The sequence below is a fragment of the Procambarus clarkii genome, chromosome 26 (genome assembly GCF_040958095.1).
Source record: "Procambarus clarkii isolate CNS0578487 chromosome 26, FALCON_Pclarkii_2.0, whole genome shotgun sequence".
NCBI lineage: Eukaryota > Metazoa > Arthropoda > Malacostraca > Decapoda > Cambaridae > Procambarus > Procambarus clarkii.
Genome location: NC_091175.1, coordinates 22362949 through 22389766, shown reverse-complemented (window position 1 = coordinate 22389766; position 26818 = coordinate 22362949). Strand labels below are relative to the sequence as shown.

The window sequence follows — 26818 nt, the reverse complement described above, 5'->3', positions numbered from 1 at the left end:
AGCTCCCACCCCGTACAGACTGAACGACAGAGCAACTCTCTCTCAGATCAATGTTTATTTCACGTAAATTCGTTAATAAACACAAATGTTTTATATGTCTTAAGCAAGATAGAAATAAGAGCTTCATTTTCAATACATTACAATAGACATATTTATAGCTCAAGTGAAGATACATATGTTTTTATAGTAGCGCTCAGTAGCTTGTCGGGCATGGAGTGCAGACGCCTACGCACTTGCCGATATATTGTATAATTATCAAAGATACGCTAATAAAGCCTAAAATCTTATATGCCTCCAGAAAGACCGAGATATGAACATTATTATGATTTCACCAAATGAAATATATCATGTTCGAGAACAAAGATATATCAATTTTAAATTAAGTTTCGACTCTTGCTCGGGCGAGAGAGAGGGAGCGACTCTCGCCCCATCTATTGGAGATTCTGTCCACTAAAGACCCAAAGCTACTCAAACCCTCCTAGCATTATTTAAGTAATGAAGTAATATGGTATATTTACTATAATGTGGGTGCTGAATGCAGAACATGAGAAAACATATATTTACTCCAAACTAATATAATTTCATTATGAAATAAGTAAATAAGTAGCATCAAAGGAAGTCGACGGTCCAAGCGTCAATGTTGTGGAACGACTTATCCAAGATATATCGTTGTTTGGAAAGTGTTTGTTGGCATATCCAGTTGTCGCACTTCTCTGCACAAATTATCACAAATTTAAATTATAATGTTAACAAGTAGAATACGTATTTTTAATAAAATCTAACATAGCTAGCCAGAAAACATTTAACATTTATTAAAAAAATATATGTTTGGAAGTTAAATCGACTTCATAGGACAATAGTGTTGTTATATATACTCGTTATTCGTTGACATGCGTTCGCTACTTAAACTACCATGTACTGTACTTATGTGAAATCTCCCATGTCTCTTTGCTCATCTCACCGAACCCTACAGGCTCTGTGATATATTGCTTAATTAATTGAGATTCACAAATAAAGCTTATAATTGTATATGTTATCAAAAAGGCAGAGCTTATTTTAGTTCATTTATTATGCACCCCATACCCATCCTATGGGCGATAGTGGAGTGTTACAGAGGCGCATAATGGGCTCAGGGACTGAGCCCCACAATTCATATAGCCAAGGAAGTTATAATCTTGATAAGCTAGTTACAAAAGTCAATGCACATTGTCAAATCAACAATGGGCTCGAGACCGACCACAAGTACAGTTTATAATTTAAGCAACTGACATATATGGAGGGCTAGTGTCACAATTGATTTGTTTATCCTACACATAACCCCCTCTCCCCCATCCAATGGGCAGCGGTGGATAGGTTACAATCAAGTCGTTTTTTGCGTTTTATTCAGAGATTAGATCTTATTGGGTGAGGAAAGATATTCATATTTTAAAGAAGGCTTCTTGGCTGATGCTCTCCATTGATGGAAAATCTACAACCTTTTGAAAATCAATGTTAGTTTGATCTAATATTGTAATTAACGCAGTTACCTGATGTTATTCTTCACCTATATCTTTTTCTGGTTAATCCCTATTTACATTATGCAGTTCAGGCTTCGTCGCCAGACTATAGTTTTTAGTTTAGTTAATTTATCACATAATGGGTTCAGGGACTGAACACACAATTTATTTATCTAAGCAAGTTACAATCTTGAGGAGCTAGCCACAAAATTCATAACACATCGTCACATCAACAACATGGGTTCGAGATCGACCACAAGTACAGTTTCTAAATTAAGCAAATGCCATAAGTGGAGAGCTAGTGTCACAATTGATATGTTTGTCCTGCACATTTCCTCAGTGGTTTGCTTGGGTTCTTTTAATTATCTTAGATATCATTGAAGAGAACCTCCTAGGTACTATACTGTATATATGCTGGTAAGAAGTATAATTATCCTGAGAAATCGTGTAAATTATGTTGTACGAGTGCTTCCAGTTAAGTAACATAGTTCATTTGTGTGCGCGTGCTTGAAGAGGAAATGTTATCCCCCCCCCCACCCCCCATTGTAAATATTTGTGGGTTTCAGACCATACGGCCACGGCTTACCCTCGCCGCGGTCGAGGGTAAGAACACCGGATGTATACCCAGTATTACAAGTAAACATTAGCAATAACAATTATGGAAAGTTCCTTCACCTATACATAGACAAGAGACTGAACTTCAGCACCCACATACAACACATAAGGGGATGCTCTGAGAGAGAGAGAGAGAGAGAGAGAGAGAGAGAGAGAGAGAGAGAGAGAGAGAGAGAGAGAGAGAGAGAGAGAGAGAGAGAGAGAAAGAGAGAGAGAGAGAGAGAGAGAGAGAGAGAGAGAGAGAGAGAGAGAGAGAGAGAGAGAGAGAGAGAGAGAGAGAGAGAGAGAGAGGGAGAGAGAGAGAGAGAGAGGGAGAGTAAAATTATCCACTGAGGTCTGATTAAGTCCTTTTGGGGACCTTAATCATTAGGACGTCCAATGATTAACGCAAAGTGAAGCGTATTCAGATGGTATATTGACAACATTCAGCATATCTCATAATGACCTAGTAGTACTTGGTGCACAAATACCTTTTCCATAGGAATCGCAAACATAATTAAACACAACTGTACCGTACAGTGTTATATATTTATTTCAGTTTGAACAATTTTTAACATTAACATTCCAACATTCATTTTAGCAAGTTCTCTCATAATGACGTGTGGGTTAGCAATGTCAAAGGCTGACTTAAGATCTAGGAAAGTGGTATATGACCTATCAGTATGCAGGGTGAGGAATGTGGTAATACAGTGATGTACACTCTTTCCATGCATAAAGCCATATATCTGGGGAGACAACATATTATTAATTTTGTAAAGGAGACGGTTGAGAACCATCTTCTCAAGACACTTATAGAGACAACTAGTGAGGGAGACTGGGCATAAAGCACTCGGCTGGTGAGGTTTAGGAATGGGAATAATAACACTGTTGGTCCATGACTTAGGAAGCTCCCAAGTTACATAGCTCATATTATACAATTGAAGAAAGGTATTCCTTGGAACTAGCAGAAGCATAAGCAGTATGCCGTAAGTAACTCCATCCTCCCCGGGTGATGTAGCTTTGCCTTTATGTAGAGCAGAATCTAGTTTGTATTCAGTAAAAACCATGTCACAGTCATCCTCTTGATGAAGCATGAAGTCAAGGAGTCTTGCCCTATCAGTATATCTATCATTTAATTCATTCTGTGAGGGTAGAGGAAGACTGTCAAAGCTGGAAGTCGTGGCCCAAGCATCAACAAGATCATTTGCTCTGTGCAGAGGATTAGGGTACGAGATCTCTGCAGCATTTTTCCCATTGATCTTGTTGATATCCTTCCATGCCCGACTTAGTGGTGTGTGAGAATTGAGACCACGGACAAAAGTTTCCCAGTCTGTCTGCCTCAGCTCCACCATACGTTCCCTGGCCTTAGCCAGAGCCGCTTGAAAGAGCCGAAGCATTTCAGCAGTGCGGGTCCTTCTACAAGCTAGTCCAATTATTCTGGCAGTGCGTTTTAGTGCATGCAATTTAGAATCATTATAATAAGCATAAGTGCTATGACCAGTGTAATTTGGGTTACGTGGCCTGGACGATGAATCAAGTGATTCTATAAACTGCTCGATAGTACCTGTGAGCTCATTGTTAAAATCTTCAACTGATGAAGGCTCAGATGAACTGCACCAATCTGACACATGAGCAACAAGATTGTCTCGTTGATCGATGGGCACAGCCAGCCTCTTCCGCTTGAACACTCCACCAGGGAGGATAGAGCTGCCAATGCTTACAGTGGCTTATATGGGCAGATGATCAGACGCCATATCTGGCACTATTGACGAGGCACACACGGTGTGGGAGACGTTGACACCGAGACATAGATCAAGAATACCTCCGTAGATATGCGTTGGTTCAAGGTCACCCACAATCTGTGCATCATCGTGACTACCTAATAGTGACACCAGTTGGTTGCCGATACGATTACTGAACTGCGAATTACCAATATCCCTATGGCTAGCGTTATAATCACCTTTAATGATGGTAGGCTCAGTCTGAATACAGACAGGAAGGTCAGCATAATTAAAGTTACAAGGAGTTGATTATTTAGTATAGTTGTTTTTCTCTTTAACTGGATGATAGAGGGGGAGTCTTTAACGTGATTGGGAATACATACATACATACACACATGCATACATACATACATACATACATACATACATACATACATACATACATACATACATACATACACACATGCATACATACATACATACATACATGCATGCATACATACATACATACATACATACATACATACATGCGTACATACATGCGTACATACATGCGTACATACATACATACATACATACATACATACATACATACATACATACATACATACATACATGCATGCGTGCATACATACATCCATCCATCCATACGTACGTACGTACATACATACATACATACATACATACATACATACATACATACATACATACATGCATACATACATGCGTGCGTACATACATACATATATACATACATACATACATGCGTACATACATGCGCACATACATGCGTACATACATGCGTACATACATGTGTACATACATGCGTACATCCATACATACATCCATACATACATACATCCATACATACATGCATGCGTACATACATACATACATACATACATACATACATACATACATACATACATACATACATACATACATACACACATACATACATACATAAGGATAAGACTAAACTGGAAAAGGTTCAAAGGTTTGCCACCAGACTAGTACCCGAGCTGAGAGGTATGAGCTACGAGGAGAGACTACGGGAATTAAACCTCACTTCGCTGGAAGACAGAAGAGTTAGGGGGGACATGATCACCACATTCAAGATTCTGAAGGGGATTGATAGGGTAGATAAAGACAGTCTATTTAACACAAGGGGAACACGCACAAGGGGACACAGGTGGAAACTGAGTGCCCAAATGAGCCACAGAGATATTAGAAATAACTTTTTTAGTGTCAGAGTGGTTGACAAATGGAATGCATTAGGGGGTGATGTGGTGGAGGCTGACTCCATACACAGTTTCAAATGTAGATATGACAGAGCCCGATAGGCTCAGGAATCTGTACACCTGTTGATTGACGGTTGAGAGGCGGGACCAAAGAGCCAGAGCTCAACCCCCGCAAACACAACTAGGTGAGTACAACTAGGTGAGTACATACACACATGCATACATGCATGCATACATACATACATACATACATACATACATACATACATACATACATACATACGTACGTACATACATACATACATACATACATGCGTACATACATGCGTACATACATACATACATACATGCATGCGTACATACATACATACATGCATACATGCATGCATACATACATACATACATGCGTATATAAATACATGCGTATATAAATACATACATACATACATGCGTATATACATGCATATATAAATACATACATACATACATGCGTACATACATACATACATACATCCATACATACATGCATGCGTACATCCATACATACATGCATGCGTACATCCATACATACATACATGCGTATATAAATACATGCGTATATACATGCATATATAAATACATACATACATGCATGCATGCGTACATACATCCATCCATCTATACATACATGCATACATAGATACATACATACATACATACATACTGTCACGTGGGGGTGGGCGGTCCGGGGCTCTGCTAACACTCGGCTGCTAGGGGCTCAAAAGGCCCAAATACTCAGCCCCTCCGACTCCCTGGATTCACCGGAGTGTCCTTGGTCACACAAGATAGGACCAACAGTGCCCACCTCCGCAGGTCTTTGCTTCCACCACAAAGGGGTGCCACTGATTCACCCTGGAAGCCCTTCAGTCAACCACGGGGAAACTGCTGTTAACAGTTCCGGCCTAGACCCGTGGGGGAGTGAAGGAAGACTCAGGCTTACCTATAAACATAACCTCCCTGAGTCTTGCCTGCCAGACAAAAAAAGGATGCAGGAACTCCTTTCCCGCCTGTCTTCTCTATCTTCCTCTTAGCAAGGTCGCCAGCTGGGTTATTATATCTGCACCCCAGCAATGCAGTTCAGTGGGTGTATCATATATCGTTTGTAGCCAGAAATGTATGCTCATAGAGAAATATCACAAATGGAGGCACACTCAAACACAGTAATAAAATGTGTGGATTTACTGACGCAAATTACATGAACACACACACACAATCACAAGTAATACATGAATATGGATTATGGATAATGAGTCTGGAGATCGTCAGCCTCTTCTTCCACGACCTCCAACACTCCTTCAAATGGGCAGGAAGACAGGAGTCTCACACTCTCACAGGAGGGCCTCTTCACCACGTCGGCACCTCTTCTTCACTGTCCTGCCATCCATACACACTGTCCTCTCTGACAGTCCTGGACACAAGCTGCCTTGCAGCCTACTCTACTATTAAAGTAATAAAGTCTTGCTGCCACATACACGAGTAGATATTGTGGCCTAACTAGCCTACTCATACAAGGGGTAATGGGAGGGAAAAATGATCTACCTTACACTCCTGGCTCACGACGCCTGTCCCTCGATGGTGTGAGGTTCCCACGCTTCCTTGGGTCGATCCTCGACGATCCAGGGCGTTCCACAGGTCCTCAGGTGTCGTGAAGCCTTCGCGTCGTCGCCGTTCCAATCCCTGAGATTCAGCTGCCCCAATCCTGGTTCATCGATGGGCGCTGAGCTAATCACTATTTTTCCCCACACTCGCCTCTCCCACAGGGCGTCGCTCCTTGTCCTAGGCACGGTGTCGTCCTTCCAAGATTCTCAGTGGATGTGACCCCAGTCACAGCTAGCTTGCTCGCCCACCTTCCAGACCTCAACGTCCAGCCAGCGGCGCCGCCCAGCGTCGTCGCCGACTATTTTCCAAGTTTGGGCACGTCTCTGCTCACTGAACTTGGTTCCTCTTTGGCTTCCCAGAAGCGCAGGGTCTCCAATAACTATGTTGGCGGCGATGGTCAGCTCAATCCACTGGACAAGGCTTGCAGAGCCTCCAATCCCTGAGAGCAGACCGAGGCGCGTCCTGTCCCTTCCACGGTCAGTACAACTCTGACGTTGGCGCCGCCCGGGGCACTCGGTGACGTCATGGCGGGCCCCGATTCGTCGCCCGCGACCTACGTCGGCCAATCCGCGATCGGCATAGTGTCCCTTCCACAAGGTCATATCTGCCGTAGGGGATACTGTTTCATTTTATAACAGGGCGCCAATTTTCCTTTATTTACAACTTATAATATAACCTCCTTCCATTAAATGGCAGCCGGTCTGGTCGCCACATATATCATTAGACTCCCTGAACCTCAGAGAATCAGTAGGGAGAGCTGATATGACTCTTTAAGCCGGCAAACGAAAGAAATAGGAGAGGGCACCGTAACATACCCCTCCCCTTAAAATAAGAGTCATATCGGAAGAGCAGCACTCAAGAGGGCAACCTATACTCTTGCTCCCTCCGTTCCTGAAGTGTCACTCCTCCAGTTGGTGACGTGGCTCGTTCCACCTTGCCAGTCACTTGTCTCATTATATCTCCACCTCGCATAGTACCGGGTGTGATGGGTGTTCCCTGAACACCTACAAGAAATCCTCTCTCCGTGGCTACGAGTGTACTCCCACGGCTCGTTACCACTGTAAGATTCAGTGCATGCAGCGCCTCCACCGCGTCGTGCACTCCGAGATAGTCTTGCATTTCCATTGCGTCCTACAGGTACTCCATGTTTCCTCCCATGATCTCCTCTTCGCCAATCTTCTCTCTTCTCGGTTCCTCTTCTCCCATAGGTGCGTTGTCTCCTCACAGTGGCACTTGTAACCTGTACTCCATCCAGCAGCTCCCTCTCTTCCACACTAGGCTTTTGCGATGGCCCAATGCCCCTCTGGTTAGGCTGGCGCCTACCCTGGGTGTACCTATTTCCTGCTTTCTTCGTATTGCCTTTCCTATACCACTCGCTCCTTCGTTCCCGACGAACATCTTCACTCCTCCATGAGATTTTCTTCCCTGCAGACGTCCTCTTCGGTTCGTGGTTGGGCTCTTCCACCTCCCTGTGGCTCACCTCACTACGGTGGTTCGTCTTGCACCTACCACTATTCATCTGGCCGGCATAGGGTGCCTTGCGTCGTGGCTCCTCCACTCTGCCCCTCACTGCCGTTCGCTCGTCCACTGAGCTTACTTTATTCACGTTTCTGTATGGAGGGAGTGCGGTCTGCAGCCTCTTCACCGCCCCAGGCGTTTGTACAGCTGCTCCTCGCCACTCCTCCACACGCATCATCAGGCTTAGTCGGAGGTCCCCGTCGGGGTTTTCCACAACCTCCGACGACCTCTCTGCACTCTCGCCCTCGTTGTCGTCGTCTCTGGCGACGTTTTCCCTGGCGAAGTCGGCTTCCTCACGACCATCTGGAACGACCGATACCTCACCTGGCAGGGTTGTACCGCTGCTTGCAACATAGGCACTCCTGGCCCAATCGGGTTGTATCCTGCCTCCTCCGAGGTCATTACCCAGCACCATCTGTACATGCTCTAGGGGTAACTTAGGGGCTACAGCTACTATAGCTTTCTCGACTCCGCAGTCGGCAATCAGCTGTACTTCGTGAAGTGGCAACCTGTATTCCTCCCCCACACTGCGTATCCTCACCACTCCCACAGGTGAATCATTAAATTCCTTGGGGAGAATACTCCTTGTCACCATACTTATGTCAGCACCCGTATCTCGAAGCACGGCAACCTCCACTGGGTCTGACTTTCCAAACTTCACGTTGGCCCCGAAAACGAAGGGATGTTCACCCAACTTCATTTCCCAACCATTCACGTTGGGTCCACTATAATATGGGGTGTGAACAAACACTCTCTCCTCTTCCAACATTAATCCTACATTCCTTTGGTGCTCCTCACACTCGCGGGCATAATGTCCTCTCACACCACAGTTGTAGCATCGGCTGCCTCTCCTGGGCGGCCACTCGCCAGTCACTCTGGCGGTACCACTTGCAGACGTCCCCTGGGTCCTCCTTGGACTCCCTGTCGTCGTATCCGGGACTGCAGCACTTGCTCCCGAGTTAGGTCCACTGCTCACAGCTTGGGGCTTCCTCCCCGCGTCTCTTGAGCTCTTGAACCACGTTACTTCATCGGGCACACTACTCTTGGGAGAGTTCCCACCCGTCCTCGCTCCTCCTGAACTCCCAAAGTTCCCTCCCGACCTGGGGTAAGGCGAGTGTCTGGGCGGCCCCTCCCTCCTGATATGTAGTGCCTCCTCCAGCATGTCGGCTCGATCCGCTGCAGCCTTCAGGTCCTTAATACCTGCTTCTCTCACCCTTACTCGCAACTCAGGATGGAGCACCGACATGAACTTCTCCATCACTATCAGTCGTTTGATATCATCCACCGACTCCGCTTCCTCCGCCTTCAACCATCGTAGGAATTTCCGTTCCATATCCCTGGCGGTCTCGGCGTAAGTCTTTCCCGACGCTCTTGTACACTCTCTGAACCGCTTCCGGTACATCTCCGGAGTCAGCCGGAATGAGTGGAGAACCGCATTCTTAATCGCGTCATAACTAGTACACTCCTCTAGGTCCAGCATGTTATAGGCTTCCCGGGCCTCTCCAGTCAACCTGCCCTGGACCAGAGCAGCCCAATCATCTTCCGGCCACTCCTTCAGAGTCGCTATCCGTTCAAAGTGTTCGAAGAACGCCTCAGCTTCTTGTGGTTCGAACGTAGGTAAGTCACGTTCCCTTACCTTGAGGTCATCCCGCCGTGCAGGTAGTGAGGGCAGACCACGTTCAACGCGACGCAATTCGACTTCTTTCTTTGCCTTTATCTCCTCCAGTCGCAGTTGTCTCTCTCCTTCTTCTCGCTGCAGCTGCAGCCGTGCTTCTCGCTCACCTCGCTGCAGCTCAGCTGCACGTTCCTCTCGCTGCAGCTCAGCTGCACGTTCCTCTCGCTGCATTTGCGCTTCTCTTTCCTCTCGTCGCAGCTGGGCTTCCAGTTGCATCTTCATTATTTCCAGTTGCAGGCTCCTCTTACTACAGCTGGACCTTCCACTGCTCCCATGTTCACTGTGAATTCTCTCCACACTGGTAGGCGCTTGGGGTGGCCCTAGTCGGGACGGTTCACCTTGCGACGGCTCTCCTCGGGACGGCTCCTCTTGAGATGGCTCCTCTCCCGTCGCTTCCTCTCGAGCTGTGAGCTGTGCCATGATCTCTATCCTTCGCTCCGCTACCTTAGTCGTCCTCAACCTGATCCCAAAGTGGTTTGCCACTTGTTGGAGCTGGGCCTTGGTACACTCTTCTAATATTCTCTCGTCCCTTGTGTCAATAAATTTCCTCACTTTGTCTTCCTCCATCTCTATATCATTGAGCATACACGACAGCACAGACAAGTTAGTAGGCACTAATTTCACCGTTTCAGTCCCTTAGCTGGTTGAGTAACAGTACCACCAAATTCACTGGCCACACTGTATTAGTACCCTGGCAACACTTGTCTTGAAATTTGGTCCACACTGTAGCTTGATCCGCGCTTCCTGGCGAAGTTCCCAGTTCTTGGCTACTGGGGTTCGAATCCTGGCAAGGTCGCCAGTTCTCTTGTCACGTGGGGGTGGGCGGTCCGGGGCTCCGCTAACACTCGGCTGCTAGGGGCTCAAAGGGCCCAAATACTCAGCCCCTCCGACTCCCTGGATTCACCGGAGTCTCCTTGGTCACACAAGATAGGACCAACAGTGCCCACCTCCGCAGGTCTTTGCTTCCACCACAAAGGGGTGCCACTGATTCACCCTGGAAGCCCTTCAGTCAACCACGGGGAAACTGCTGTTAACAGTTCCGGCCTAGACCCGTGGGGGAGTGAAGGAAGACTCAGGCTTACCTATAAACATAACCTCCCTGAGTCTTGCCTGCCAGACAAAAAAAGGATGCAGGAACTCCTTTCCCGCCTGTCTTCTCTATCTTCCTCTTAGCAAGGTCGCCAGCTGGGTTATTATATCTGCACCCCAGCAATGCAGTTCAGTGGGTGTATCATATATCGTTTGTAGCCAGAAATGTATGCTCATAGAGAAATATCACAAATGGAGGCACACTCAAACACAGTAATAAAATGTGTGGATTTACTGACGCAAATTACATGAACACACACACACAATCACAAGTAATACATGAATATGGATTATGGATAATGAGTCTGGAGATCGTCAGCCTCTTCTTCCACGACCTCCAACACTCCTTCAAATGGGCAGGAAGACAGGAGTCTCACACTCTCACAGGAGGGCCTCTTCACCACGTCGGCACCTCTTCTTCACTGTCCTGCCATCCATACACACTGTCCTCTCTGACAGTCCTGGACACAAGCTGCCTTGCAGCCTACTCTACTATTAAAGTAATAAAGTCTTGCTGCCACATACACGAGTAGATATTGTGGCCTAACTAGCCTACTCATACAAGGGGTAATGGGAGGGAAAAATGATCTACCTTACACTCCTGGCTCACGACGCCTGTCCCTCGATGGTGTGAGGTTCCCACGCTTCCTTGGGTCGATCCTCGACGATCCAGGGCGTTCCACAGGTCCTCAGGTGTCGTGAAGCCTTCGCGTCGTCGCCGTTCCAATCCCTGAGATTCAGCTGCCCCAATCCTGGTTCATCGATGGGCGCTGAGCTAATCACTATTTTTCCCCACACTCGCCTCTCCCACAGGGCGTCGCTCCTTGTCCTAGGCACGGTGTCGTCCTTCCAAGATTCTCAGTGGATGTGACCCCAGTCACAGCTAGCTTGCTCGCCCACCTTCCAGACCTCAACGTCCAGCCAGCGGCGCCGCCCAGCGTCGTCGCCGACTATTTTCCAAGTTTGGGCACTTCTCTGCTCACTGAACTTGGTTCCTCTTTGGCTTCCCAGAAGCGCAGGGTCTCCAATAACTATGTTGGCGGCGATGGTCAGCTCAATCCACTGGACAAGGCTTGCAGAGCCTCCAATCCCTGAGAGCAGACCGAGGCGCGTCCTGTCGCTTCCACGGTCAGTACAACTCTGACGTTGGCGCCGCCCGGGGCACTCGGTGACGTCATGGCGGGCCCCGATTCGTCGCCCGCGACCTACGTCGGCCAATCCGCGATCGGCATAGTGTCCCTTCCACAAGGTCATGTCTGCCGTAGGGGATACTGTTTCATTTTATAACAGGGCGCCAATTTTCCTTTATTTACAACTTATAATATAACCTCCTTCCATTAAATGGCAGCCGGTTTGGTCGCCACATATATCATTAGACTCCCTGAACCTCAGAGAATCAGTAGGGAGAGCTGATATGACTCTTTAAGCCGGCAAACGAAAGAAATAGGAGAGGGCACCGTAACAATACATACATACATACATACATGCATGCATGCGTACATACATACATCCATCCATCTATCCATACATACATACATACATGCATACATACATACATACATACATACATACATACATACATACATACATACATACATACACGTCCAGTCAGCATATAGCTATTTCGGGACAAAATCCAATACAGTCTATATTGGTGAGACGCCACTGTGATGAGGAGTTTAAATATCACAGGAACTGTAGGTTAATGTGTGACATAAGTGAGGTTAGATGAGGCATCTACAAGCATCAGCTGGAGGCTGATGGAGTGTTGTGGAGGCTGGTGGTACTATGTCCAGATGTTGGAGGGTGGATTTGACTCTCCCACCCTCCCTCCCCCTCCCCCCCCCACATTGACCGCAGTACGTCTAAGGTTACTTTCCACTCTCGCTTACCAAGGGTATAACCCCCGCCCCCCCCCAACACACACACATGCATCAGATTCTTAACTTACAATATTTATTATTTACCAATTTATGTTACTACACTGACTCTCAATTTCACAATATTGTATAAACTTTGATGAATCGCTCGTCTATGGGTCATCCAATAATGCTAGCAGACTTCTAGATGTTACCACTGCTAGGTTTAGGCTCGGCTACAAGTACCTCTGGAAGTTTGTAACATCTGATGATCTAGATTTGACTAAATGTAAACTCTGTCAGCAGAACTATTCGCATACTTTGAGTCATTATATAATGGAAGGTGAAAAATAGCGGAATTTAAAGATAACAACATCAATAGTGTCCATGAAATGTGTAAGTACTTCATTCATAATGATGTGCTGCCCGAAATCTTAGCGAAGTATCCAAAATTTGCTTACTGTAGGTAATGCATACACATGACTGTAAAGCTGCCGCCCAGTTGGGTGGGTGTGGAGCACATGACTGTAAAGCTGCCGCCCAGTTGGGTGGGTGTGGAGTACATGACTGTAAAGCTGCCGCCCAGTTGGGTGGGTGTGGAGCACATGACTGTAAAGCTGCCGCCCAGTTGGGTGGGTGTGGAGCACATGACTGTAAAGCTGCCGCCCAGTTGGGTGGGTGTGGAACACATGACTGTAAAGCTGCCGCCCAGTTGGGTGGGTGTGGAGCACATGACTGTAAAGCTGCCGCCCAGTTGGGTGGGTGTGCAGCAAGACTAGTAACTGTGCGACTCCTCATAAATGTAAAGTGCCTTGTATAGTGACTGTTGTGAGCCTCTTGTTGAATCACTTGTGACACAAAAGATTACTGATGTGTGTATTTGTGATGGTGATTAAATGTGTATGTGTATGTATATATGTATACGTATGAATATGTACATGTATGCATAAGTATGTGTACAATAATAATTTTGTAACTAGCGTCAAAAGATTGTTATTTGCTTAGCTAAACGAACTAGAGGGTTCAGTTCCTGAACCGATTATGTGCCTCTGTAATCCTTTACACCACCGCCCACGGGATGTATATTATGGGGTGCATAATAAAGAAAGAAAATGAATGGACCGAACCCCACAAATCATTTAGCTAAGCAAGTTACAATCTTGATGAGCTTGTTACAAAATTCACTATAAGTCGTCACATCATAAATGGGTTCGAGATGGACCACAAGTAGTGCATTACATAATTTATCAGTATTGTGCAGCCTGTGATCCCCGCCTGGCTGGATACTGATACCTAGGTAATTTTTATGTGTCCGGACACCGGCGATAAGGTGATATTATTTATTTAACTTAAGATATATATATTTTTAAATGTTGTCACATTAACGGCTACATCTTCCTTTCTTCTGACATATAGATTTTTAAGATTAATTAAAATATATGGAAACTAATTATACAATTTATTGGCTGGTGTGCAGGGCTTCACACTCTCAGAGCTAGCCATCAAGTAACTATCAAAACGCATATATCTTCGTTTTCACTTCAGTTATATTTATGACAAAGGATTTTAGATGTAGCCTATATTTCTACCTTTCAGATGACATAAATACTTTCGTTAATTACAATATCTAGATCAAACTAACATTGATTTTCAAAAGGTTGTATATTTTCCATCAATGGAGAGCATCAGCCAAGAAGCCTTCTTTAAAATATGAATATCTTTCCTCACCCAATAAGATCTAATCTCTGAATAAAACGCAAAAAACGACTTGATTGTAACCTATCCACCGCTGCCCATTGGATGGGGGAGAGGGGGTTATGTGTAGGATAAACAAATCAATTGTGACACTAGCCCTCCATATATGTCAGTTGCTTAAATTATAAACTGCACTTGTGGTCGGTCTCGAGCCCATTGTTGATGTGACAATGTGCATTGACTTTTGTAACTAGCTTATCAAGATTATAACTTCCTTGGCTATATGAATTGTGGGGCTCAGTCCCTGAGCCCATTATGCGCCTCTGTAACACTCCACTATCGCCCATAGGATGGGTATGGGGTGCATAATAAATGAACTAAAATAAGCTCTGCCTTTTTGATAACATATACAATTATAAGCTTTATTTGTGAATCTCAATTAATTAAGCAATATATCACAGAGCCTGTAGGGTTCGGTGAGATGAGCGAAGAGACATGGGAGATTTCACATAAGTACAGTACATGGTAGTTTAAGTAGCGAACGCATGTCAACGAATAACGAGTATATATAACAACACTATTGTCCTATGAAGTCGATTTAACTTCCAAACATATATTTTTTTAATAAATGTTAAATGTTTTCTGGCTAGCTATGTTAGATTTTATTAAAAATACGTATTCTACTTGTTAACATTATAATTTAAATTTGTGATAATTTGTGCAGAGAAGTGCGACAACTGGATATGCCAACAAACACTTTCCAAACAACGATATATCTTGGATAAGTCGTTCCACAACATTGACGCTTGGACCGTCGACTTCCTTTGATGCTACTTATTTACTTATTTCATAATGAAATTATATTAGTTTGGAGTAAATATATGTTTTCTCATGTTCTGCATTCAACACCCACATTATAGTAAATATACCATATTACTTCATTACTTAAATAATGCTAGGAGGGTTTGAGTAGCTTTGGGTCTTTAGTGGACAGAATCTCCAATAGATGGGGCGAGAGTCGCTCCCTCTCTCTCGCCCGAGCAAGAGTCGAAACTTAATTTAAAATTGATATATCTTTGTTCTCGAACATGATATATTTCATTTGGTGAAATCATAATAATGTTCATATCTCGGTCTTTCTGGAGGCATATAAGATTTTAGGCTTTATTAGCGTATCTTTGATAATTATACAATATATCGGCAAGTGCGTAGGCGTCTGCACTCCATGCCCGACAAGCTACTGAGCGCTACTATAAAAACATATGTATCTTCACTTGAGCTATAAATATGTCTATTGTAATGTATTGAAAATGAAGCTCTTATTTCTATCTTGCTTAAGACATATAAAACATTTGTGTTTATTAACGAATTTACGTGAAATAAACATTGATCTGAGAGAGAGTTGCTCTGTCGTTCAGTCTGTACGGGGTGGGAGCTCCGTAATTTTTAAAATACATGTATCTTCATTAGAACTTTAAATATGTCTATGGTAAAGTGTTTAAAGTGAAGCTTATATGTCTGCCTTTCTTGAGACATATAAAACATATATGTTTATTAACGAATTCACGTGAAATAAACATTGTTCTGAGAGAGAGTTGCTCGGTCGATCAATCTGTCCGGGGTTAAAGCTCGGCTATTATAAAAGTACACGTATCTTCGCTTTAAATTTAAATATGCCCATGGTAAGGTATTTAGAATGAAGCTTATATTTCTATCTTTCTTGTGACATATAAAACTCTTACGTTTATTAAGGAATCTGTGTGAAATAGGCATGGTTCTGAGATGAATGCTGCGGTTTTCGAGCTCGACGCGCGGCAATGGACGCCTTAAACATCCAGTGGGTGTTATTGGACCCTATACCCATTTTATTTGTGGTTGGAGCCCCATACCCATTCTATGGGTGGTTGGAGCCCCATACCCATCCTGTGGGTTGTAGTGGACGCCATACTCATCCTGTGGGTGGTATTGGACCCCATACCCTTCCTGTGGGTGGATGTGATCCCCATACTCATCCTGTGGGTGGATGTGACCCTCATACCCATCCTGTGGGTGGTATTGGACCCCTTTCCCACCTAACAGGCGGTAGGTGACAATATATCCATCCTAGCTATAGTTGGTATAGTAGACACAATACCGTCCTGTTTGCAGTAGTTTACCCCATAGACATTCAAATGTAACATCGTTTTCTGTTAGCGTTCCTACAAAACATTCTTTAAAGATTTTTAAAGCCAAACTATGGTATATAATATTGATTGGTGAAGCACTGTTATTCTATGTAATAATTTATAGTGCTTATTATAATTTACTAAGAACAACTAATATTTCTCAAAACAAAACTACGAGCCTTCAATAGGATATAGCTGATCTGTAATATTATAAGAGCATGGACAACAGTAGGTAAATTTCACAACCCATGTGGGACCTGAAAACTACAATTTTCCTTATAATTGAACCAATCACGAATATTCTGCTATCTATGTTGACGGACGGGTACTGTGACACGTAAATTGGTACGTGAAGAAGAGTTTGGGCCTTGGTAAAAAAAGTAACTGGGAATATATCACATATTTACTAATTCATATTCAACATATTGACTTTAAGCATTAAGTCATATATGTGCTGTCTTGTGTGAGAACGGGTTGAAATGCAACAATGTATGCCAACAGTATGCCTTCAGAATGATGTAAGAGACATCCTACATTCCGTCATGCTTCCTATTCAGTCTTGGATATGCTTCCTTGTTTCTCCCAGTCATTTTGGGAACTGCATGTGTATAAGCCAATACGGTTGCCAATTTCCCTGAGAGTAAGGCCAGTGTCCTCGCTGGTTGAAATGTTAATTTTGCATTCCTAATTATAGAAATTATCTAGTCAATTTTTTAAAATTTTTGCATTTTGCAAATTCACAGTGAGCACTTAGAAGAGGTACATATACAATTTAGATAGTTACAAATTAATAATTAAAATCTGACAGTTGACTGTGCCACAGAGTGCGGACTGGGACCTGTGGACGAGACAGACCATAATGGGTGATCGGGACATCCTGGTGCCGGAGATCCCACGCACCAAGCACCGTGGGGGAGGGGGAGTCCACGTCACCGGTATAGAACAAGAGCAGTACTACAACCAGCGGCCCCTCAACGCTCTCCTCAACGTCACCCTCGACCTCCACGGGTAAGTTGTCACCCTCCACGTCCACGGGTAAGTTGTCACCCCTCGACCTCCACGGGTAAGTTGTCACCCTCCACGTCCATGGGTAAGTTGTCACCCTCCACGTCCATGGGTAAGTTGTCACCCTCCACCTCCACGGGTAAGTTGTCACCCTCCACGTCCACGGGTAAGTTGTCACCCTCCACGTCCACGAGTAAGTTGTCACCCTCCACGTCCACGGGTAAGTTGTCACCCTCGACCTCCACGGGTAAGTTGTCACCCTCCACGTCCACGGGTAAGTTGTCACCCTCCACGTCCACGAGTAAGTTGTCACCCTCCACGTCCACGGGTAAGTTGTCACCCTCCACGTCCACGGGTAAGTTGTCACCCTCCACGTCCACGGGTAAGTTGTCACCCTCCACGTCCACGGGTAAGTTGTCACCCTCCACGTCCACGGGTAAGTTGTCACCCTCCACGTCCATGGGTAAGTTGTCACCCTCCACGTCCATGGGAAAGTTGTCCCCCTCCACGTCCACAGGTAAGTTGTCACCCTCCACGTCCACAGGTAAGTTGTCACCCTCCACGTCCACGGGTAAGTTGTCACCCTCCACGTCCACGGGTAAGTTGTCACCCTCCACGTCCACGGGTAAACTGTCACCCTCCACGTCCACGGGTAAGTTGTCACCCTCCACGTCCACGGGTAAGTTGTCACCCTCCACGTCCACGGGTAAGTTGTCACCCTCCACGTCCACGGGTAAGTTGTCACCCTCCACGTCCACGGGTAAGTTGCCACTCTCCACGTCCACGAGTAAGTTGTCACCCTCCACGTCCACGGGTAAGTTGTCACCCTCCACGTCCACGGGTAAGTTGTCACCCTCCACGTCCACGGGTAAGATAAACACCTCTTCAGTTGACAGTGATTACAATAATTCGGTACACAAAGTGCCGGACATATTTATTATTAAATTTTGCTTGTGTTTGTTATCATGTATAAACAAAGAAAAATCGAAATAAAATTTGTCCTAACCTAAAATTGTCCCGAAATAATCATTACAATTAGCATAATCTCCGTCATATATTTGACGAATTGCGTAACTGATCACAGAAAAACATTAAAACACAAAATACTGTACAAGTAACACGTGCTGGTCCACAGGGCAGAGCTGCACAACTACCTCAAGTTGCACACAAACAACATCCGTACAGGACATGTGGTGCACTTCAGTAAGCACCCGTGTGTGGAGCTGCCCATACCCCGGCACCAGGTGAGTGCCAATGTCAGCTGCCCATACCCCGGCACCAGGTGAGTGCCAATGTCAGCTGCCCATACCCCGGCACCAGGTGAGTGCCAATGTCAGCTGCCCATACCCCGGCACCAGGTGAGTGCCAATGTCAGCTGCCCATACCCCGGCACCAGGTGAGTGCCAATGTCAGCTGCCCATACCCCGGCACCAGGTGAGTGCCAATGTCAGCTGCCTATACCCCGGCACCAGGTGAGTGCCAATGTCAGCTGCCCATACCCCGGCACCAGGTGAGTGTCAATGTCAGCTGCCCATGCCCCGGCACCAGGTGAGTGCCAATGTCAGCTGCCCATACCCCGGCACCAGGTGAGTGCCAAGTACTGTGCCACTGCAAGGTTAACAAAAGAACATTAGAATAAAGGTAAGTGCAGAAGGCCTATTGGCCCTTAGGTTTATTTATATCCACTCCTAATTTACATCCACGCAAACTTCATTCTTATAAATGTCTAATCTACTCTCGAAACAATCCCGCTATCCAACGGCGATTATATTACAAGGTAATTTGCTCCTCATATCAACAATCCTATTTCTAAACTACATTTACCAAGGTCTTTCCTGAATCTAAACTGATACAATTAATATCCACTGTTTCAATTTCTGTTTTGTGTTGCCATATCTTATAATTTTATTTATATCCCTTTGTTATACCACTTTATTCATTTGATTACTTTTCTCATTGTAGGGGACATGAAGCCTGCACTTAGGCTAGTCGTGGTCCCCCTGGGTTCAACCCGTCACCTTAAAATAACGTCGCTTTTCGCTCGTATGCGCGCTAATGGCCAAAAATGGACTGTAATTTGAAATGAAATTAGCTCACCAAAGTGACGTACTGTCCCGTTTTCTGTTTTGCGTCCTCCGGCTTACTTGGTTAGGTTAAGAGAGGAAACTTACATTTAACGGTTTTCAATGACGTTTTGAAACCTTTTGGAGAATTTTCTGCCTTCCTAACCTACCAGAGGACCCTTAACTTGCTAGGTTTGGAAAAAAAAATCCAACTTTATTTTCAAATATTTTTAATTTTTAAATTTCGCCCATTTTCAGCCACACAGGCAAACGGCAAATTCAGACTCACAACAAGTGCCTAACTCATGGAACCTATTTGTGGAAAATATCCACTTAAGCAAATAGTTCCGTGATTTGGGTGTTCATGGTAGGTTGTTCTATCTTTTGCCCTAAACCAGAAGATAGTAAATACTGAATATGCGGTCATATTCAATGAGACATGTTTAAAAGAAAACCTGCTGCCAGTATACACCAAGATATATATATATATATATATATATATATATATATATATATATATATATATATATATATATATATATATATATATATATATATATGCATATATATATATATACATATATATATATATATATATATATATATATATATATATATATATATATATATATATATAAATATATATATATATATATATATATATATATATATATATATATATATATATATATATATATATATATACATATATATATAAGTATATTTTGGTAGCAGTCTTTCCTGTAGACATATATTATTAAATATGACCGAAAAAGTAAGATTAATAATTCTAACACGAATTTTCTCAATCTTTCGTACATTTCTTTTCACTGTTGGAGGTAATTCAAAAATCAATTCTCCAAAATTCATTTTTATTTCTAGTCTGACGCGACACTTGAGCGCGTTTCGTAAAACTTATTACATTTTCAAAGACTTTACACATACACAACTGAATGGAACTTACATATCTCCGATTTGTTTATATCTTCTTTTGAGTGAGGTGGATGGGGTGAGGTGGTATTTAATAGGGTATTAATTTCATCAACACAAGACAGAACACGAAACAATGGGTATTGAAATGGAAGTGATTGTAGAAAGCCTATTGGTCCATATTTCTTGATGCTTCTATATTGGAGAGGAGTTTTGAGGTGGGTAGAATATAGTTGTGCATTAATTGGCTGTTGATTGCTGGTGTTGACTTCTTAATGTGCAGTGCCTCGCAAACGTCAAGCCGTCTGCTATCGCTGTATCTATCGATGATTTCTGTGTTGTTTACTAGGATTTCTCTGGCGATGGTTTGGTTGTGGGAAGAGATTATATGTTCCTTAATGGAGCCCTGTTGCTTATGCATCGTTAAACGCCTACAAAGAGATGTTGTTGTCTTGCCTATAATATATATATATATATATATATATATATATATATATATATATATATATATATATATATATATATATATATATATATATATATATATATATATATATATACATGCGAACAAGCCTGAACAGTCTCCAGGCATATATGCAACTGAAAACTCACACCCCAGAAGTGACTCGAACCCATACTGCCAGAAGCAATGCATCTGATGTACAGGATCCCTTAACCACTCGACCAACACGACCGGACAATATGAGGATGGTAGCTGAGGCTAATTCCCCATCCCCCCGCCGGCACTCTGTTGGTAATCTTGGGCATGGTATTTTATCAAATCACCTCATTCTTTGGGGCACACATGAGGAACACAAATGCGAACAAGCTTGAACGGTCTCCAGGCATATATGCAACTGAAAACTCATACCCCAGAAGTGACTCGAACCCTGGCAGTATGGGTTCGAGTCACTTCTGGGGTGTGAGTGTGAGTTTTCAGTTGGTTATATATATATATATATATATATATATATATATATATATATATATATATATATATATATATATATATGTGTCGTACCTAGTAGCCAGAACGCACTTCTTGGCCTGCTATTCAAGGCTCGATTTGCCTAATAAGCCAAGTTTTCATGAATTAATTGTTTTTCGACTACCTAACCTACCTAACCTAACCTAACCTAACTTTTTCGGCTACCTAACCTAACCTAACCTATAAAGATAGGTTAGGTTAGGTTAGGTAGGGTTGGTTAGGTTAGGTCCTATATCTACGTTAATTTTAACTCCAATAAAATAAAATTGACCTCATACATAATGAAATGGTTAGCTTTATCATTTCATAAGAAAAAAATTAGAGAAAATATATTAATTCAGGAAAACTTGGCTTATTAGGCAAATCGGGCCTTGCATAGTAGGCTCAGAAGTGCGTTCTGGCTACTAGGTACGACATATATATATATATATATATATATATATATATATATATATATATATACATATATATATATATATATATATATATATATATATATATATAACAATCTTTGGACAACACCCACCAGTGGGCCTCGAACCCAGAAAGCACAACTACCTTCCAGTAGCTGCCATAACTAGTACGCCGTAACCCACTATACCATCAGACCCTACAAAAGAAGTAGAGACTTCGAGATATATATACACCTCAAATATCTCCACTTCCCGAGGGCACTAGATAAGTGAGAGGTTACTCTGCGTTTTTCATCAAGCCACTGTCAATGTGAGAGAACTCGTGTCCATGCTATAAGCCTATACTTGCATAAACCACAAGTGAAGATTAACAATCTTTGGACAACACCCACCAGTGGGCCTCGAACCCAGAAAGCACAACTACCTTCCAGTAGCTGCCATAACTAGTACGCCTTAACCCACTACACCATCAGACCCTACAAAAGAAGTAGAGACTTCGAGATATACATACACCTCAAATATCTCCACTTCCCGAGGGCACTAGACAAGTGAGAGGTTACTCTGCGTTTTTCCTCAAGCCACTGTCAATGTGAGAGAACTCGTGTCCATGCTATAAGCCTATACTTGCATAAACCACAAGTGAAGAGTAACAATCTTTGGACAACACCCACCAGTGGGCCTCGAACCCAGAAAGCACAACTACCTTCCAGTAGCTGCCATAACTAGTACGCCTTAACCCACTACACCATCAGACCCTACAAAAGAAGTAGAGACTTCGAGATATATATACACCTCAAATATCTCCACTTCCCGAGGGCACTAGACAAGTGAGAGGTTACTCTGCGTTTTTCATCAAGCCACTGTCAATGTGAGAGAACTCGTGTCCATGCTATAAGCCTATACTTGCATAAACCACAAGTGAAGATTAACAATCTTTGGACAACACCCACCAGTGGGCCTCGAACCCAGAAAGCACAACTACCTTCCAGTAGCTGCCATAACTAGTACGCCTTAACCCACTACACCATCAGACCCTACAAAAGAAGTAGAGACTTCGAGATATATATACACCTCAAATATCTCCACTGATGGTGTAGTGGGTTAAGGGGTACTAGTTATGGCAGCTACTGGAAGGTAGTTGTGCTTTCTGGGTTCGAGGCCCACTGGTGGGTGTTGTCCAAAGATTGTTAATCTTCACTTGTGGTTTATGCAAGTATAGGCTTATAGCATGGACACGAGTTCTCTCACATTGACAGTGGCTTGATGAAAAACGCAGAGTAACCTCTCACTTGTCTAGTGCCCTCGGGAAGTGGAGATATTTGAGGTGTATATATATCTCGAAGTCTCTACTTCTTTTGTAGGGTCTGATGGTGTAGTGGGTTAAGGCGTACTAGTTATGGCAGCTACTGGAAGGTAGTTGTGCTTTCTGGGTTCGAGGCCCACTGGTGGGTGTTGTCCAAAGATTGTTAATCTTCACTTGTGGTTATGCAAGTATAGGCATATATATATATATATATATATATATATATATATATATATATATATATATATATATATATATATATATATATATATATATATATATATATATATATACATATATATATATATATATATATATATATATATATATATATATATATATAGATATAGATATATATAATGAGCTGTTTCGTATGAGCCAAAAGGTCCTCTGCAGTTCCTTTATTCTGTTCTCATATGAGACAAGAACTATCTAAACTCAACATTTATTAAGAACCCTGGGAAATACTTAAGCTGGCCCTGGTGGCCTTGGCTTTAATTTTCCTATTTTCATTTGATAGCTTTCTCCTTGGTGGCAACTAAACCTTCATAGTTTGATGTACTAGGACTGCTTTAAATGCGTGGCTATGATAAAGCACCCGCCTGATGGCCGTCACATCTCCAAAGTATATTTCAATGTTCTTCAGATGAACCAGAGCTACGTGGTGTACGTGAACATGCCATTCGAGAAACATGTCTATTGGGCCTACTACGTTGTCGCCAGGGTGAGTTGTTCTGCCATTCTTATCTCAATCGTAAGAACAGCTATCATATTAACATACTATATTTTCATTATTAGTTTCCATTTATGGTTGCTTGAATGAATGCTTGTTTTATGCTTATTGTTTGAGCGACATTATGAGTATCTTGGTCAAATCCTTTAACATGCAGATGATGAGTCACAATAACGTGGCTGAAATATGTTGACCAGACCATACCCTAGAAGGTGAAGGGACGACGACGTTTCGGTCCGTCCTGGACTATTCTCAAGTCCATTGTGATTGACTTGAGAATCACAATCGACTTGAAAATGGTCCAGTACGACCCGAAACGTCGTCGTCCATTCATTTTCTAGTGTGTGGTCTGTCAACAAACCTTCTAACATGTTCCTATTTCCGTCAGTGTCTGGGGCTAGACGATCATTACGTCCTCGAGAACCTGGAGATGATGTACACAGCTTCCTTCTTCGGTAACCAGCTCTACGTCATCGGCTGTCCCAACTCTCCCTTCTGGTGAGTCACTGCAAATATCGGTAATACATATTACTGGATTATGATGAGCTAAATAGAATTAGACCATGGATGCTCACAATAAGGATGTCAGGGGTAGTTAACTGGAACCCCAACTGATGTAGATCCTATGAAATCCTTATCGTGAGCATTCATGGTTTGGTCGGTAGCACGAAAGTCTCTTACGTTTGAAGCCGGTGTTCGAGTGTCCAATGATCCAAGTGAATAAACGTCTCTCAGGTATCCATATATCTATATTTACTGCTAGGTGGACACTTTCACAATTTACTTTCGTCTAAGCCTCATCAGACGAAAGAAATGGTGCCCATTTGTTTCTGCCTCGATCGGAAATCGTACCCGGGTTCGTGGAGTGCGACTCCATTTGGGAAGGAGGTTGAAAAATTAACTCTTCAAACCTCATTTTACAATTTTATTGGGCCTGACGCGTGTCGTTGAATTACGCATTTTCGTTTCAACACATTCGGAAGCAGAGGGAAAGGATATGCAGTCCATATCATAAATGCGGCTTGCCGTTAGACTGCAAGATTTTCTAAGAGCAACAGGAACTGATGAAATGGGAAAGGGTCTCGGTAGTACAGTGGTTACATTTTCGACTCCTAATTGAAGATCCTGGGTTCGATCCCCGGGATAGCACGTTGCATTCACCTGATGACTTTATTCACCTAGCAATAAATAGGTACCCGTGAGTTAGGCAACTGATATACAATTACATCCTGGGAAAGGTCAGTACCTCAAGGACCACCACAATACAACCCTATGTGTATTAATGTATATATACATACATACACGCTACCTGGCTCCGCTAAAACGAATATGGAAATTCTGTGGTTCAGGCAATCAGTGTATTGTACTGTTATTTCTGGTTTGTTATTATATAAATATAAGGTGATGATTGTTACATTTTACTATGTGTTTATATCAAACTCTAGACATATTGTAGACTAATTCAACGTTTCTCATATTTCCTACAGCATGACTAAGAGAGCAGAAAACATCTATAGCGCGACTCTGGAAGACATGAAATACGCTGAATCTTTTCCATTTAGGAAGATACCCATAATTGAGCATCTGGCTGTAAGGAAACCAACACGTTCGTTCTCAGAGGAGCTAATTCTCAAAAGCCGCTTCCATTACTACTTTGTATAATGGACCGTGCATCTGTGTGTACTCACCTTGTGGTTTTTGCGGGGGTTGAGCGCTGGCTCTTTGGTCCCGCCTCTCAACCGTCAATCAACTGGTGTACAGGTTCCTGAGCCTACTGGGCTCTATCATATGTACACTTGAAACTGTGTATGAAGTCTGCCTCCACCTCATCCTTTTCTAATGCATTCCATTTGTCAACCACTCTGACACTAAAAATATTCTTTCTAATGTCTCTATGGCTCATTTGGTCACTCACTTTCCACCTGTGTCCCTTAGTGCGTATGCCCCTTGTGTTAAATAATCTACCTATATCTACCCTATCAATTCCCTTGAGAATCTTGTATGTGGTGATCATGTCCTTCCGAACTCTTCTGTCTTCCAGCGACGTGAGGTTTAATTCCCGTAGTCTCTCCTCATAGCTCATGCCCTTCAGGCCGGGGACTAGTCTTGTAGCAAACCTTTGAACCTTCTCCAGTTTAATCTTGTGACTGACGAGATATGGACTCCATGCTGGAGCTGCATACTCCAAGATTGGTCTGACATATGTGGTATATAAGGTACCGAATGATTCCCTTCGCAAGTTTCAAAAGACTGTTCTTATGGTGGCGAACCTGGCATATACCGCTGATATTATCCTCTTGATATGGGCTTCGGGGGACAAGTCTGGCGTGATATCATCCCTCAGGTCTTTCACTCTGTGATCCCTGAAGAATTTCATCTCCCAAATGACACCTTGTATCTGGCCTCCTGCTCCCTACACCTATCTTCATTATATTACATTTGTTCGGGTTAATCTCATACAACCATTTGTTGAACCATTTCTTCAGTTTGTCCAGGTCTTCTCGAAGCCTCAAGCTGTTCTCCTCTGTTTTTGTCCTCCTAAGCTTTAGTTTCATATGTACCGACAGCATTCAATGTAAACTTTAATTTCATATGTACCAACAGCATTCAATGTAAGCTTTAGTTTCATATGTACCGACAGCATTTAATGTAAACTTTAATTTCATATGTACCAACAGCATTCAATGTAAGC

General features: G+C 43.2%; 1 protein-coding gene across 1 annotated transcript in view; it reads left to right on the top strand.

The window, feature by feature from the left end:
- LOC123749621 (protein O-linked-mannose beta-1,2-N-acetylglucosaminyltransferase 1-like) overlaps positions 1-24910 on the top strand; it is a 42461-nt gene extending 17551 nt beyond the window's left edge. The window contains exons 8-11 of the mRNA XM_069331537.1: positions 17515-17699; positions 18832-18940; positions 24040-24117; positions 24515-24910. Coding sequence (XP_069187638.1) covers positions 17515-17699; positions 18832-18940; positions 24040-24117; positions 24515-24628 — 486 coding nt within the window. The 3' untranslated portion in view covers positions 24629-24910. The remainder of the gene's footprint in view (positions 1-17514; positions 17700-18831; positions 18941-24039; positions 24118-24514) is intronic.
- Positions 24911-26818: the final 1908 nt, after the last annotated feature.